The 15,220-nt window shown below is 41.6% G+C and overlaps 1 protein-coding gene across 1 annotated transcript in view; it reads left to right on the top strand.

The window, feature by feature from the left end:
* The window catches only part of nlrc3l (NLR family, CARD domain containing 3-like), a 29,599-nt gene extending 15,893 nt beyond the window's left edge, over window positions 1-13,706 (top strand). Inside the window, exons 10-14 of the mRNA XM_080732356.1 lie at window positions 1,925-2,125; window positions 3,821-3,996; window positions 4,418-4,694; window positions 6,866-7,081; window positions 9,562-13,706. Of these exons, the coding sequence (XP_080588482.1) occupies window positions 1,925-2,125; window positions 3,821-3,996; window positions 4,418-4,694; window positions 6,866-7,081; window positions 9,562-9,942 (1,251 nt within the window). The 3' untranslated portion in view covers window positions 9,943-13,706. The remainder of the gene's footprint in view (window positions 1-1,924; window positions 2,126-3,820; window positions 3,997-4,417; window positions 4,695-6,865; window positions 7,082-9,561) is intronic.
* The last annotated feature ends 1,514 nt before the right edge of the window (window positions 13,707-15,220 follow it).

Genomic DNA, 15,220 nt, shown 5'->3' with positions numbered 1-15,220 from the left:
AGATCTACAAGCTTGTGACGCAGCACTCGGTGCCGCGCTGCGAGCTTGTATATCTGCTATTTTTCAATAGTTAAAACATAAAATAATAATACTCAATATACTGTACCTGTTCTAAATGGGTTAATGTGACTCTGTTCCACAGATAAATACGCGAGGCGTTTGTGAGCATGTAGATCTGCTATTTTCACAATGTTCGCCTCTTGCTTACTTAATATTTGACAGTTTGGCCAGTTTGGTATTAAAACGGTCTTGAAAATCCTTAAATTCTAACTTTATAAATGAGCACATACCCTGCATAGTATACACTTATGGTGGTTTGTTTACCGTTGAGTGAGACATTTGTTTTACATTAAGCTAATCATCTGGGGACCTCACAAAATAATTTGGGGACCCCACTTGGGGTCCCGACCCCAAGTTTGAGAACCACTGATTTAATGTTTCATATTGTGAGTAAATATCACTTTTCTTTTGGCAGGAGGAGAAAGCCAATTGTGTATGTAATCGTATCGGAGTAAATGTCACTTTTCTTTTTTAGTTTCTTACAATTTCAACACCAAGTATTTCAGAAACTAATTATCATTAAAAAATGTAAAATTGGAATAAGCGCCATATCCTGAATGGCCGTATAAAAGAACAGGACGGCATCTAAGCATGGCTGTCCATTCATTTCAATGAAATTTGGTGTCCAAGGTTTAGTGCTTTATTTTCTCTGCACGGCTAACTGCAGTTGAATTGCAGTGACTTCTACTGGGCTGGCTTGCAGTATACCATTCGCCTTACCCGAAGTGGTGTCGCTGTCTCAATTGTGGCCGTGAATTTGTAGGCGCCCGTGGGTCTGTATGCTGTTGATGAAATTTTGTCTGTATTTATAGTTTCAAAAAGGACAACTTTGGTTTTTTGCAACAAGGGTTTATATTTTAGATTGTAATTAGAGAAAAGAAAAAGTGAGGGTTAAAATGTTTTCATTTGCTTCGTTCTATTGTTTTATCACGTTTACCATGCCAAAATGTGGGGCATGCGTACGCATGGGGGCATGCATACAAGTGTCTAAATTTGTCTTTTTAGACACATTAAGCCAGCAGTTTCTTTATTGCTATTTACAGTAACACTTCTAGGCCCCATAAGTCACATCCAACCATGAAAGGTTGCGTTGTATCTTGGGAATGGGCTTATTCTGTGTAAAATGACATATTTAGCCACTTGTACGCATGCCCCCAACCACTGAAATAATAATCTCTAAAACAATAGAAAGAAGTAAATGAAATAGTTTTAACACTCACCTTTTATATTCTTTAATTACAATCTAAAATATGAACCCTTGTTGTAAAAAACTAAAGTTGTCCTTTAATGATCATACCTTAGTTTCTTTTTAGTCAGTGAAAAAGGGTAGTCAAAGAAATGAAGCTTCAGCGTTAGTTTATGCAGGACATGGGAGTCAAGTCGCTGCTCAGCTGTAGTCAGATGTCAGTCAGCTCTGTTCTCATACCTCATTAACATATCTGCTGGTCATTATGTCACATGACTGCCATACTCCAATCAAAGCTCTCAATCAGTAGGGAAGGCTCCTTTAAATACGGCTTGCTTCTCTACCAATACTTTGTTTCCGAAGCTTCGGAATCATTTGCTGCTTGCTGCCTCCTCCACCCCAGCCTCCACCTATTTGCACGATCAGTCTGGCTAAGCTCAATACTTGGTGATTGTCTGATTGAGTTACATGTCAATGTGGTTAAGCTCAAGTACTGTGATCTTGTCTAAGTTTCATGTCAATGTTGTTAACGCGGAGCCCTTCAAACGCCAAGATTAACTGTATTCCATTTATGCAATAAATGGTTAAATCTTCTTGACGTGAATGTTCCTGCCTAAAATGATTCTGTATGGCTACATGTATGAAAACAAGTTTCTTTCCTCCTTCTCACCCTCAAAGGACTTCCAGTTTATCTTCCCGCTGCCGTTCAAGCTGCTGTGGCGGATGAAAGAGAAACCGCGAGAAGAGATGTCCTTTATATATGCCATGACGTACGACCTGAAGGTACCCAAAAAACTGGACGTCCTGATGGAGCCCGACTGTAAATTTATCATCGTCATGGACGGCTTCGACATTTGGCGGGAGACCATTGACTGGAAGGTACGTGCAGGGGCGTCACGGGGGGGGGGGGGGGGGGGGGACTGAGTTACTAGGGCCCAAGGTGGAAGGGGCCTTAATTATTTTATACTTTAGCTAATGAAAAATAGCAGATATACAAGCTCACAGCGCGGCACCGAGTGCCCCGCTGCGAGCATGTAGATCTGCTATTTTTGAAGTCGTGAAAATGTGTGCAAATCTTTGAATATATGTACTTTTTTAAGCGAACATTTGTAACTCATATTTTGCTTCTGGGGGGGGTTCCCTGGAACTAAATATTTTGAGATTGGAAACAAAGGAGGATTTGACAAAAATGTTCATGATTTTTCAAAAGTGTAACACCCCTGGGTATGTGTCTTTGCACACAAACACACACTCACTTTCAAGTATTACATAATTATGGCCCTAAATGCATTTAATGACATTGATTGACAGATCTATTCTGTTGCAACTTCAGAAATGTGCATGCATACTGTATGCTTAGTGTGATCCACATTGGACTATAATGTGCATTCATGCGTGTTCGGTGTCCCCTAGTGGACAGTTTAATTAGTGCATTATGTAACACATGGTGAAGTTTTTATATCTACTTTTAGATTTCGGTTAGATGGTGTGTAGTTTGCTATTTATAAACGTCTTTGCAGTATTTGGGGGGTTTCTATATTTTTCTGTGCATTATAGTGGGGTATTTTGAGTTTTACCGTTATGTCTTAATTATATATAGTCTGCTGCGCATGCGCGATAGAGACGTGAACTACGCAGTGCGTTTACAGCTCATTCCATCTTGAGCGTCGCGAGCGACTGACGGTAAGATTACGGGGGAAACTATGAGCGCACTTTGTGTGACAAACAAACCCCATTTATTCCGTTTACATTTACCATGTTTCGTTAGTACTGCGTGGTAGTAATCGTTGTGTGTTTTTGTGTTTGTTTTCCTAGGTTAATAACCTATCTGCTATCTATTAGAGTGTGTTGTTTGTGTGACTGGCAACAGTAAATAAACCTAGATAAAAGACACTGTTTTGACGAGTTGTTTTCGATGACGGCCGATGCTTAAAGGGATATTCCACTTTCAACAGGGAGCAGTGGTAGGGCTTCTCTCCACATACAAACCCATTGTAACTTCAAACTCCATTTTAACCATGATAGATTCATTAAAAACACCCATTATTTTTTCTGGAGACTCATTTTACCTTCCTAATACGTGAGCAGGCCGTGTTTTTTCGATAACGTTTTTCATTTATTTTTAAAAATTATTCGGAAAAATTGAAAAAAATAAATTCAAATAAATAATTATTAAAAATAAATGAAAAATGTTATCGAAAAAACACGGCCTGCTCACATATTAGGAGGGTATTATGAGTCACCAGAAAAAATAATGGGTGTTTTTAATGAATCTATCATGGTTAAAATGAAGTTTGAAGTTACAATGGGTGTGTGGGGAGAGGCCCTGGGCCTGGAGGGCCTGGTAACATTTACATCAAATATCTAAATATTCAATCAAGCAAATTAAAAACTGTTCAGGGTGTTCATAAAAGCCTGATTAGATGATAAAATTACCAAAAGTTTTTTTGAAAGTGAAATACCCCTTTAAGAAATACCAGTACATGGGAGACTATTTAGTTGCATAGTGGGTGTGATTGGATAGTAAAATGTACATTGATAATAAATACGGTGCCTCTTCATCCCCGTGTCCAGGACCCTCGACAGGTCACCGACATCAACGCCCTCGCTCCCATCGAAGCCATCGTGGTCAACCTGCTCCGAGGGACCCTGCTGCCCCACGCTCACATCTGGATCCTGGGGAGAAGAACCGCTCTCACACAGATACCTGCCAAACGCATAGACCTGGAGACCGAGATCCAGGGATTCACGTATGTGTGTCTGTCAACATGCACACGCTGTGCATGTGTATGTACTGTGTGTGCGCGCGCTAGGGCATTAACGACTTGTGATTTTTGCAAGTCGACTCTGCGAAACAAGTTGTGTTGAAGTCGACTTTATCGTTTAATGACGCCATGATTGAATTCAGTTGAATGGATGTGATTTTCCTCCAGTGTTGAATTCAGTTGAATGGATGTGATTTTCCTCCGGTGTTGAATTCAGTTGAATGAATGTGATTTTCCTCCTGTGTTGAATTCAGTTGAATGGATGTGATTTTCCTCCAGTGTTGAATTCAGTTGAATGAATGTGATTTTCCTCCTGTGTTGAATTCAGTTGAATGGATGTGATTTTCCTCCGGTGTTGAATTCAGTTGAATGTTTTGTCGATTGTTTTTCCCCGTTTCCAACACAGCACTGTCGACAGTGACAGGTTTCTGTTGCAGAAGTTCAAGCGGGACGAGGAGGTCCAAGGCCAGGTCATCCCCCACTACAAGAGATGCGTGTCCCTGGTGAGGTTCTGTCGGCTTCCCTTCGTCTCCTGGATGGTCTACACGCTGATGGAGTCGCGCTTCCGCTATCTGCACTACGGCAAGTTTGCCCCCAAGCTGTCGGAGTTCGTCTGCAACTACATGATCTACCAGACCAACTGCCACCTGGAATACTACCACGGGCAAGGATCCAACCAAATAGTAAAGCAACATATTCATTTTCTTCACATTTAAACCCATTTAGGCCCGGGATTATTGAATGCTTTAACCAGTGAAAAATAGCAGATATACAAGCTCACAGCTTGCTTGTAGATCTGCTATTTTTGAAAAAGTCGTGAAAATGTGTGCAAATCTTTGAATATATGTTTTTCCAAAGCGAACGTTTGTAACTCAACTTTTGCTTCTGGGTGGTACCTGGAACTAAATATTTTGAGATGGAGGTCCGTGGCCAAATACATATCATTTTGGGGGTCCTTCACATGAAAAGGTTTGAGAACCACTGACATGGTAGTCTCTCAAGAACAGACTAACTGAGCTCCAGTTAAGTGAAAAGGAACTTTTCTTTGACAATGGCTGACCAGATTGCTGACATAGAAACATATGTTTTTCAAAAAATCTTGGAAGGATTCAAAAGACACTTATAGAATCGGGTCAAAGCTGGGTGAGCTTGTATATCTGCTATTTTTCAATAGTTAAAGCATTCAATAATGATACACAATAATGTGTACCCGTTCTAAATGGGTTAAAGCAGAGGTTTTCAAAACTTGTTTTTATTTATTATAAAGGCTCCGGCAGGTTGATATGCAGTAAAGAAACGGGGAAAAAAGGAAATATTTACTTGTGTCCCTTAAAAAATGCTTGGGAAACGGTGATGTAAATGGTACTATCAAAAGTTGGGCGGGGGGAAAAACGTATGCTGTGGGCAGTCCTTTAACGTCCTTTTGATTTAACCGATTAATGATGGGTCACTATTTTGGGCATGTCATCAAATATTTCTATCGCCAATCTACAAGCTCGAATCGATGTGTTGATGAATGCTGTGTTATGTTAACACTTATGTTGCAATGATTTTTTCTCTTCAATGTCTCGCGTTGCCATGGTTACCATAGACTTCCATGTAATTGTGCAAGTGTGTAAAAAGTGCACGCCCATGCCTAGATGATGCACCACATGTGTAGATGCTGTTCACAGCTTTCAAACAAAAAAATCCGCTTGGAAATCCGTTCAGGCATTCATGATTTATCAGCCATTATGTTTTCTTCAGATGTAAACAAACATGGCTGCCATGTTTGAAAGAATGGGTTGGTATGGGGGTTAAACATGCAATTTCGCGATCGCGATCATGCCTAATACATTTCTGGAGGACCAAAAAACATTTTTGAAAAAAAAAAGCAATAGTTTGAGCCACACAGACGAGCTCTTAGGCCTAGAATTACTTAATGCTTTAACTATTGAAAAATAGCAGATATACAAGCTCACTTCGAGCTTGTATATCTGCTATTTTTGAAAAAGATAGTGAAAATGTGTTCACATTTTTCAATATATATATTTTCCCTGGAACAACATATTTTGAGATGGGGGGTCTGTGGCCAAATACCTGTAATGTTGGGGGTCCTTGACATGAAAAAGTTTGAAAACCACTGATTTAGAGGAAGGATTTAGAAGTCGGGTCAAAAGATCGGGTCAAAGATATTCAAAGACTTGCACACATTTTCACGATTTTTCAAAAAATGGCTGATCTACAGCGCAGCACTCGGTGACGCACTATGAACTTGTATATGTGCTATTTATATAAAGGATTATCTATAGCAGGGGTTTTCAAAGTGGGTGACGGGGCACCCTGGGGTGCCGCGACGGCAGTTCAGGAGTGCCGTGAGATAATTTGATAATATTTGGAATTTATTTGGACACTTGAAAAAACATTTTAAACTTGGAAGCACAAAGTTATTTTCAGTTAGTTCTAACCAAAATGGCCATTATCTCAACTTTTTCCTTGCAACATAATCACTAAAATATCGTCACTGTCGGGCAGAAACCTCGTATCTCCAAGTTCCAAATGTGTACGTATTTTGGTAAAGCAAAGCCCTGCTTCATCATACAAGACCGTCGCACAAAACTAGTGAAAACAGCCGATCTACAAGCACACAACGCCTCGCATTGGTACATTTTATAGATGATAAATACAAAATGAACGGTTTTGGACATACAAGGTTCCCACCCGACAACGACGATATGCTATAAATATAAGGTGCTGGGAGTGAAAACTATAATGTAGGGGTGCCTCGGATTAAAACAAATATTTATGGGGTGCCCTGAGACAAAAAATGTTTGGGAACCCCTGGGATTAAGACGCGCCTCCTTTTGGTCTTCAGGAATGGAGGGAGGACGACCGGGCGTTCCTGAAGAAGATCGGCAAGTTTGCTCTGAAGCTGCACGAGAAGGACGCCTGGCTGTTCTCGGAGGAGGAGATCAAGGACGCGGGGCTGGACGTGAAGCAGGTCACCATCTACTGTGGCCTGTGCACGGAGGTCAGCCAGGAGGCCCGCCAGGGCCGCAAGAAGTACGCCTTCGCACACCTCTTCCTCCAGGTAAACAAACATGCCGTGGCATTATGGGCACCTTAAAGGGATATTCCACTTTCAACAGGGAAACACCTTATGGGCCTTTCTCCCCACACACACCCATTGTAACTTCAAACTTCATTTTAACCATGATAGATTCATTAAAAACACCCATTATCTTTTCTGGTGACTCATACTACCCTCCTAATACGTGAGCAGGCCATGTTTTTTCAATAACTTTTTTCATTTATTTTTAATAATTATTTGGGAAAATGGAAAAAATGATGAATACAAAAAATTATTATTACAAATAAATGAAAAAAGTTATCGAAAAAACACAGCCTGCTCACGTATTAGGAGGGTAGTATGAGTTACCAGAAAAAATAATGGGTGTTTTTAATTAATCTATCATGGTTAAAATGAAGTTTGAAGTTACAATGGGTGTGTGGGGAGAGGCCCTGGGCCTGGAGGGCCTGGTAACATTTACATCAAATATCTAAATATTGTATCAAGCTAATTAAAAACTGTTCAGGGTGTTCATAAAAGCCTGATTAGACGATAAAATGACCAAAAGTAATTTTGAAAGTGAAATATCCCTTTAAAGGCCTAGAATTATTGAATGTTTTAACCAGTGAAAAATAGCAGATGTACAAGCTCACAGCGCGGCACCGAGTGCCGCGCTGCGAGCTTGTAGATATGCTGTTTTTGGAAAAAGTCGTGAAAATGTGTGCAAATCTTTGAATGTATGTGTTTTCAAAGCGAACGTTTGTAACTCACATTTTGCTTCTGGGTGGGTCCCCCGGGAACTAAATGCTTTGAGATGGGGGTCCGTGGCCAAATACATATCATTTTGGGGGTCCTTCACATGAGAAGGTTTGAGAACCACTGACATAGTAGTCTCTCAAGAACAGACTAACTGAGCTCCAAGTGAAAAGGACCTTTTCTTTGACGATGGCTGGCCAGATTGCATTTGGCCTCTGTGCCCTCAAGAAATTGACAACACCAAGGGCCAAGTGTCCTTGCCCCTAAAATGACGAAATTCCAGGCCTGGTCGTGAGGTTTCTTTTAGCTTTAATCCCTGTGTATGACATGTATTCTTTACGAGAATGCCATGTTATAACGTATATAGGTTTGTGGTTTCCAAAGTGAGGTCCAGAGAGACACCCTCAGAGTTCTTCCATGTGTGCACTGCACTCTCTCAGAGTTGTAAGGGCCCTTGAAATGTAAACGTTTGATAACCAAAATGACATGGGTACTGTTTTTTTCCCCACTAGGGCATTAATGACTCGCGTGATTTTTGCAAGTCGACTCGACTCAGTAAAAAGTTGAGCTGAAATCGACTTTGTTTGATGACATCATCACATTGAGGAGGGGGGGTTGGGGTGCGTGAACGGGGGACAAAACCCGAAACCCTGTGCTTTATTCCATTGAAAAAAAAAACAGTTGGAAAAGGAGAGAATCACTCTGTCCTTGACAATACGCAATTAGCCTTATTCACGGCCCGCCCACTCAGCATCCCCCGGGTGCTGAAGTCACATTTTGATGGGGAAAATCCTACTATAGCCTATAGAGTTAACACAGAAATCGCAAATTTAATGCAATTTCCGAATAATAAAGTATAAAATACGGCTAGCATGATCAAGAACACAAGATAGTAAAAGGCACAAAGCATTATAATTTACTTTACCGTTTGAAATAATGATTTGTTGGCTTTAAGTCCAGCTATTTCTGTTATAGTTTCCCCTTCTAAATTGATGTCAGCACCTGGGGGATGCTGAGAAATTTGCTGAGTGGGCGGGCCGTGAATAAGGCTAATCCTACTGTTTGAAAGCTGTACACAAGCACACATGGAGCAAAAATAATGATGAAAAATAGAGTTTTTAGTTTGTTTTCTGTTTTTTCTTCTTTTTTTTTACTTTCCCTTGTGGGAGTCGATTTGTGTACTGAAGTCGACTGAGTCGACTTTTTGGTTAACTCATTCTGTGCCAGATGCCAAAATGGCTCCAAGGTAGCTGTGCCGAGATTTTGTATGTTTTTCTTTACTATGCAATGAAAAAAAAAGATTTTTTTTTTATAATTTTTTTCCCCACATAAACAGACACAGTTGTTGTGATTCAGTGGCAAAAATAATTTTGGCAATCGGACAAATGGTTCCAGAGATAGAGCTGTTTGAATGAAAAAAAGTGTCCATCCACTAGAATGGACACACATGAACACACATTTTCTCAATCAGCTAAACGAGGGAGCGAACACACAAACAGAGAAAAGCATCTCTCTGATCTCAGGTCATTTTGACATCTTTAGAAAAAAAAAATTTTTTTTTTTTTTTTTTTTTTTTTATATGTAAAAAACACAAAAACCGTCATAAGCCGTCATTGGCACACAGGGCTATTGGAAAAAAACCGTCATAAGCAGTCATTGGCACAGAATGAGTTAATGCCCTATTCCCCTCACATTTGAATATCCCGTGTTTAAAGTGATCTGTTTTGCGGTCATCTTTTTTTAAGGAGTACATGGCCGCCCTGTGGGTGTTCCTGACCTTCTGGCTGGAGGGGAAGAACCTGCTGGCGCACAGCCTGAAGCCCCAGCCCAAGCTGTTCGCCTCCAAGGACCAGGGCAAGTCGGTGCTGCCGCTGATCGAGAGCGCCGTCAACAAGTGCGTCAGCCAGCCGCCGGGCCGCTTCGACATGCTGCTGCGGCACATCTGCGGCATCTCCTACCCCAAGCACATCAGCCTGCTGACGGGACGCTTCTGCCGCGACGGCAGCCCCATCATGAAGGGCCAGGACGACGCGGCCAAGGTGCTGGAGCAGAAGATCCTCACCCACCCGGAGAGGGCGGATCTGTTCAAGCTGTGCATGGCCGAAATGACCGAGAAGGAATACTGAGACATAATATGTCTCAGTATTCAGTAAATCTAGGGGAAAAATACACTCGGGTTGGACAACATTTTATTATTTAGTTTTTCAACTGATTCTGTTAGGAAATTAGGTCTACTAGCCAGGATAAAATACCCACAGTGGCCAAATCAAGTTGGGCTCCCATCGACTACAGGAGGAAAATGCCCCCAAAAAAACATTCCTTGGGCTAAAAATGCCCCCAGAAAATTATGGTTTAGTGATGAAAAGTGATGAGTCATCAAAAAAAAAATCATCTTTTGTTGGCGTTTTCTGGAGCCAATCATTTTTTTTGTGCAAAACAAATGCTTGCAATGGATTCAGCATCATGCCAAACCCCTAGTTAGACCCCTCACAGCCTACTTAAAGCAGACTTTTTCTGGGTATTTTCCTCCTGTATAGAAAGTCAATGGGAGCCCAACTTGATTTGGCCACTGTGGGTATTTACAGTGAGAAGATCATGGTAGATTTTTTTTATCCTGGCTAGTAGACCTAATTTCCTAACAGAATCAGTTGAAAAACTAAATAATACAATATTGTCCAACCTCTGCCTTAATTTTATCGGACTAACCCAGGAGGGAGACGCACAACGCCGTGCCACCCCGATCTACTATGGATCCCTCCATTCCATGGGGAGAAAATTGCACAAAAATCCCCTCGTTCAATGGTGTGGAATTGTATTGTACAATCCAAAACCCCATTGAATGGTAAGGGCCTCTGCTTTGGCTGTTGTCTGGGGCACCCCGCCCACCTCGTTCAGACCCAGGTTACTGGAATTACTCTCAAAACCCCCATTTAATGGTTTTGGATAAATACTCAACATTATAACAATAACCATGTCCCATTATAAAGCATGCTATGGTCACCCATATATGTAATCTAACAGGGTTCCCACGGTCATGAAATTCCTGGAACAATTTTGAAATTAGAAAAATATTTTTCCAGCAAGTCCTGGAAAAGTCCTGGAAGGTCCTGGAAAAAATAACTATGCGTTGTCTTTCGTTATTGATTTCGTTAATACTGAAATGACAAAATTAAACATTGGCCAAATTGTCAAATATTAGAGGCAGAAATTGTGAAAATAGCAGATGTGAGCAATCTGAGCATGTAGATCGGCTATTTTCACAATAAAACCGTGTTATACAAAATTCCTCAACTCTCTTCAAATATGATTATTTCGGGGGACACGGCCTGGAAAGGTTGAGAACCACTGGCATACACTACCTGTCTTTGGGCATTGCGCATAGGAGTAAGCGACTCGTTATTGAGCTGAATTATTGTTATATAGTCCTGGAAATCGGGTTAAATATTCTGGAAGAGTTTTGGAAAAGTTTTGGAAATTAATTGGTAAAGATGTGTGGGAACCCTGGGCTGTTCTATCGATACATCTATTGTGATATGAGACTAGATATCCTCTGGGATCAACGACGTTCAAAAGGAATCATGGCATTTAGGAGTTGAGTGGAGATCGTCGCAGTCCAACAGCCCATTAGCTGCCTTGGTCAAGACTGCAATGGTGTTTCTTCACCTCCTCAATAAGAGGAAAGAACATTTAGTTTGACTCTGTTCCACATGTTGTGAAAACAGCAAATACAAGCTCACAGTGGCATTGTCTCATATCTCAATAGATGTATCGATAGAACAGCCCTAAAACGTATCATCTTGTTAGCATTTTGTTCAAAACGGGCCACTCCTGCAAACTTTATGTGAATCTTTGCCACTCGGGATGGACTATGCGCTTTTAAGAGACTCTACAGTACTTTCCACCTTAAGGGCTTCCAACTCCTGCTGTAGCACTTCAGAATGTGCAGAGGTCTCATCCTTCAACACAACCAGCTGTTCCTCTTTCGCCTGGATGTCTTCTTTCATCCTCCTATAATCTTCAGATGCAGACAGCTTTTGCTGCAGAAGCTCTTTCTGAACACCACTCTCTTGCTCCTGTCTAGTGAGCAAAGCCAGCTGAGCACAAGCCTCCTCTTCAGCCTTTTTAAGACAATCACCCAGGTGCGCCGTTTCTTTTCTCAGGGATTGGATCTCCTGATGTAACAGTTGAGAATGTGAAGAGCTCATCCTTATAGATATATAGACATAGATATATAGACATAGATAGATATATCTATAGAACCGGTTCCGGAAGTTGTGTATATATATACATATATACATATATATAGATAGATAGATAGATATATTATAGATAGATAGATATATTATAGATAGATATATATATTATAGATAGATAGATAGATAGATAGATAGATATATTATAGATCTCTTGCTCCTGTCTAGTGAGCAAAGCCAGCTGAGCACAAGCCTCCTCTTCAGCCTTTTTAAGACAATCACCCAGGTGCGCCGTTTCTTTTCTCAGGGATTGGATCTCCTGATGTAACAGTTGAGAATGTGAAGAGCTCATCCTTCAGCTAGATAGATAGATGGATAGATATATTATAGATAGATAGATATATTATAGATAGATAGATATAGAGATAGATAGACAGATGTTAGGAGACTGCACATTTGCACGAAAGGATTGCACTGCATTTCGTGCACTTTGCACGCTTTTTATGCACGCTTTTTTCCCTCTCTTGTAAAGTGCGACCACACTCGTGAGTAGTTTAGCTGCTGCGCTAACGTTGGCTCTGTCTGTCTCGAAGGACACTACTAACGCTAGCCTAGCATTCTGATCGTCGTTCAGCAGGCGTCTGCTCTGCCTGCCTGACTGCCTCTGACTGAGTGGGCGTATCCACCTCGCTCACACATGTAGCAAGACGTCACCACAGTCACTTGCAATGTACACAGCTGGGCCAAATGAACGCTCATGAGAAATTCCGGGACCCGTTATAGGAACCGGTCATACAAATATGATGGAACCGGCTCCGGTTCCTCCATTTCGGAACCGGGTACCCGAAGAACCGGTTCCGGATCCCAACCCTACCTTCAACACAACCAACTGTTCCTCTTTTGCCTGGATCTGTTCTTTCATCAGACTAATCTGCTCTTCAGATTCTGACAGTTGTTGCTGCAGAAGCTCTTTCTGAAGAGCACTTTCTTGTTCCTGTCTGGCGAGCACAGCCAGCTGAGCAAGATTATTGTTATAATGAGTATTTATCCAAAACCATTAAATGGGGTTTTGAGAGTAATTCCAACAACCTGGGTCTGAAAGAGATAGGCGGTTGTGCCCAAGACAACAGCCAATGGAGAAGCCTTGCCATTAAATGGGGGTTTGGGAGTAATTCCAGTAACCTGGGTCTGAACGAGGTGGGCGGTTGTGCCCAAGACAACAGCCAATGCAGAAGCCTTACCATTCAATGGGGTTTTGGGAGTAATTCCTGCAATCTGAGTGAACTGGGTTGCAGAAATGGTAAATTTTTTCCACACCATTGAATGAGGGGATCTTTGTGCTATGTCTCCCCATCGAATGGAGGGATTCATAGTAGATCGGAGGGGCTGTGTCGGGAGGAAAGGAGACTGTGGGGGCCATCTTGTGTGGAGCCCTTACCCCTTATGGCTAAACTTCTAAACTTCTTTGGCATTTTGTACCGTTTTGAAAAAACATTTTAAAATGGTCAATATAGCCGATCTACATTGACCCGGTGTGAGCTTGTAGATTGTGCTATTTTCACTGTTTTAAAATGTTTTAAATTTAGGCATTGGGGGTAAGGCGCTGTGCAACATGCGGCCCCTTTTGCCATCTGGTGTTCCCAACATATGGGACTTTTTTGTTACAATAGGCTCTATGCGTGGCAGCCATATTGGCATGATATTAGGCCAACTCTTGGGTGTTACCAATTATGCTAATTAAAGTTCAGAGAAAGTTAAGGAAGCAGCGTAATTTTGTGCCAATATGGCTGCTATGCTTAGAGCCTGTTAAAGAGGTGTTGCCATAGTTTTGTACGTTTTCTGTTTTGTACGTCTATGGAGTTAACATTACTCTAGCAGACCCCGAGGTGTGGTTATAATGTGCAAATTGACCTTCCCTGTGTATTTTTGGTTTCTTCCTGAAAGTTGAAAGCCTCTCTAGGGTTGTGCACTTTAACCTCAATACCGCCGTACCGCGGTTATGTAACGCATACCGCGGTGTCAGGTTCCCTACCGTGTGCCCCGTCGGCGGTCTTACTTTCTTTCAAGTAGGGTAACTAAAACCTGTCTACTATATGTTTATATCACCACCCAATCAATGCATTTTGAGACATGAGTGTACAGAATCACAGTACACAATCACAACCCGTCTCATCTGGTTTGTTCACAGCGTACAGTGTCTGAGAAGCCCCAGTACATTACTATAGTAACCCGACACTGCACAGATCTACAAGCTCACAACGCGCCTTGGACGCGACGTGTTGCAAGCTTGTAGATCTGCTACTTTCGAAGTGAGACCCACTGCGCTGTACGGGGAAGTATAACTCTAAAGTAATTTTGGGCCGACCATAGGAATATTTGGCTTATCGCCGAACCCTAATTAATAGATACAGGGGGTGCAGTAATTACCGCATTACCCTCGGTAATGGGAAGACGAAAACCGCGGTAACAACAATTTTCCAACGTCCCATTGTGCATTGCGCAAATGGTGTGTGGCAGTCGCAGCCGAGAGTGATCTACAAGCTCACAACGGCGACGTGAGCTTGTATGTCTGCTGTTCACAAATAATTCTACAGTATATTATCGCGGAAACAGGTGGATACCGACCTAGCCCTAAGCCTCTGAGCCCTTTTTCTTAGATGTAGTGAATGTTTACCGATTTTGTACACACCGATAGTAGGAAACGACAAAGTCTTTGTTTTAGCTGATAAGCCCAGAGGAAATATTCTGAAAATATTTTTCGAAAATAGCTCAAATGTGAGCTTGGAGGTCGGCTATTTTCGGTGCTTGATACACTGAACTAAGCACAAGCAAGTGAATACCGGAGATGTGGCGCAACGTCATGGCTTTATACACGGAGAGGGCAATTATTTCTACATGAGATGCTGCATTCAAGTTCAGGAGAGTTCCTGGTCCTAGTAGAACATCATTTTTACTGGCTCCAATACCTGGCCTGTCTCTGACGCACCCGGTGGGTTCTGTAATAACTGGATCGGCACATTTCCCCCTTTTCGCTGGTTTTGGGGTTCTGTCATTTTTGCACTGTACTTTGGTCATCAAATGTTGCAATTTTGACTGCTTGGTAAAACTATTATGCAAATTCGCAATTTCTATCAGATACCTTGTGATAAGCAATCACCATTGTTTTTTTTTCTTTACTTTATTGCCTTGTTTTACTATTATTTTATCACAA

The sequence above is a fragment of the Nannobrachium achirus genome, assembly GCF_963921795.1.
Source record: "Nannobrachium achirus genome assembly, chromosome: 8".
NCBI classification, from domain to species: Eukaryota; Metazoa; Chordata; class Actinopteri; order Myctophiformes; family Myctophidae; genus Nannobrachium; species Nannobrachium achirus.
This window is presented reverse-complemented; position numbering and strand designations above follow the sequence as displayed.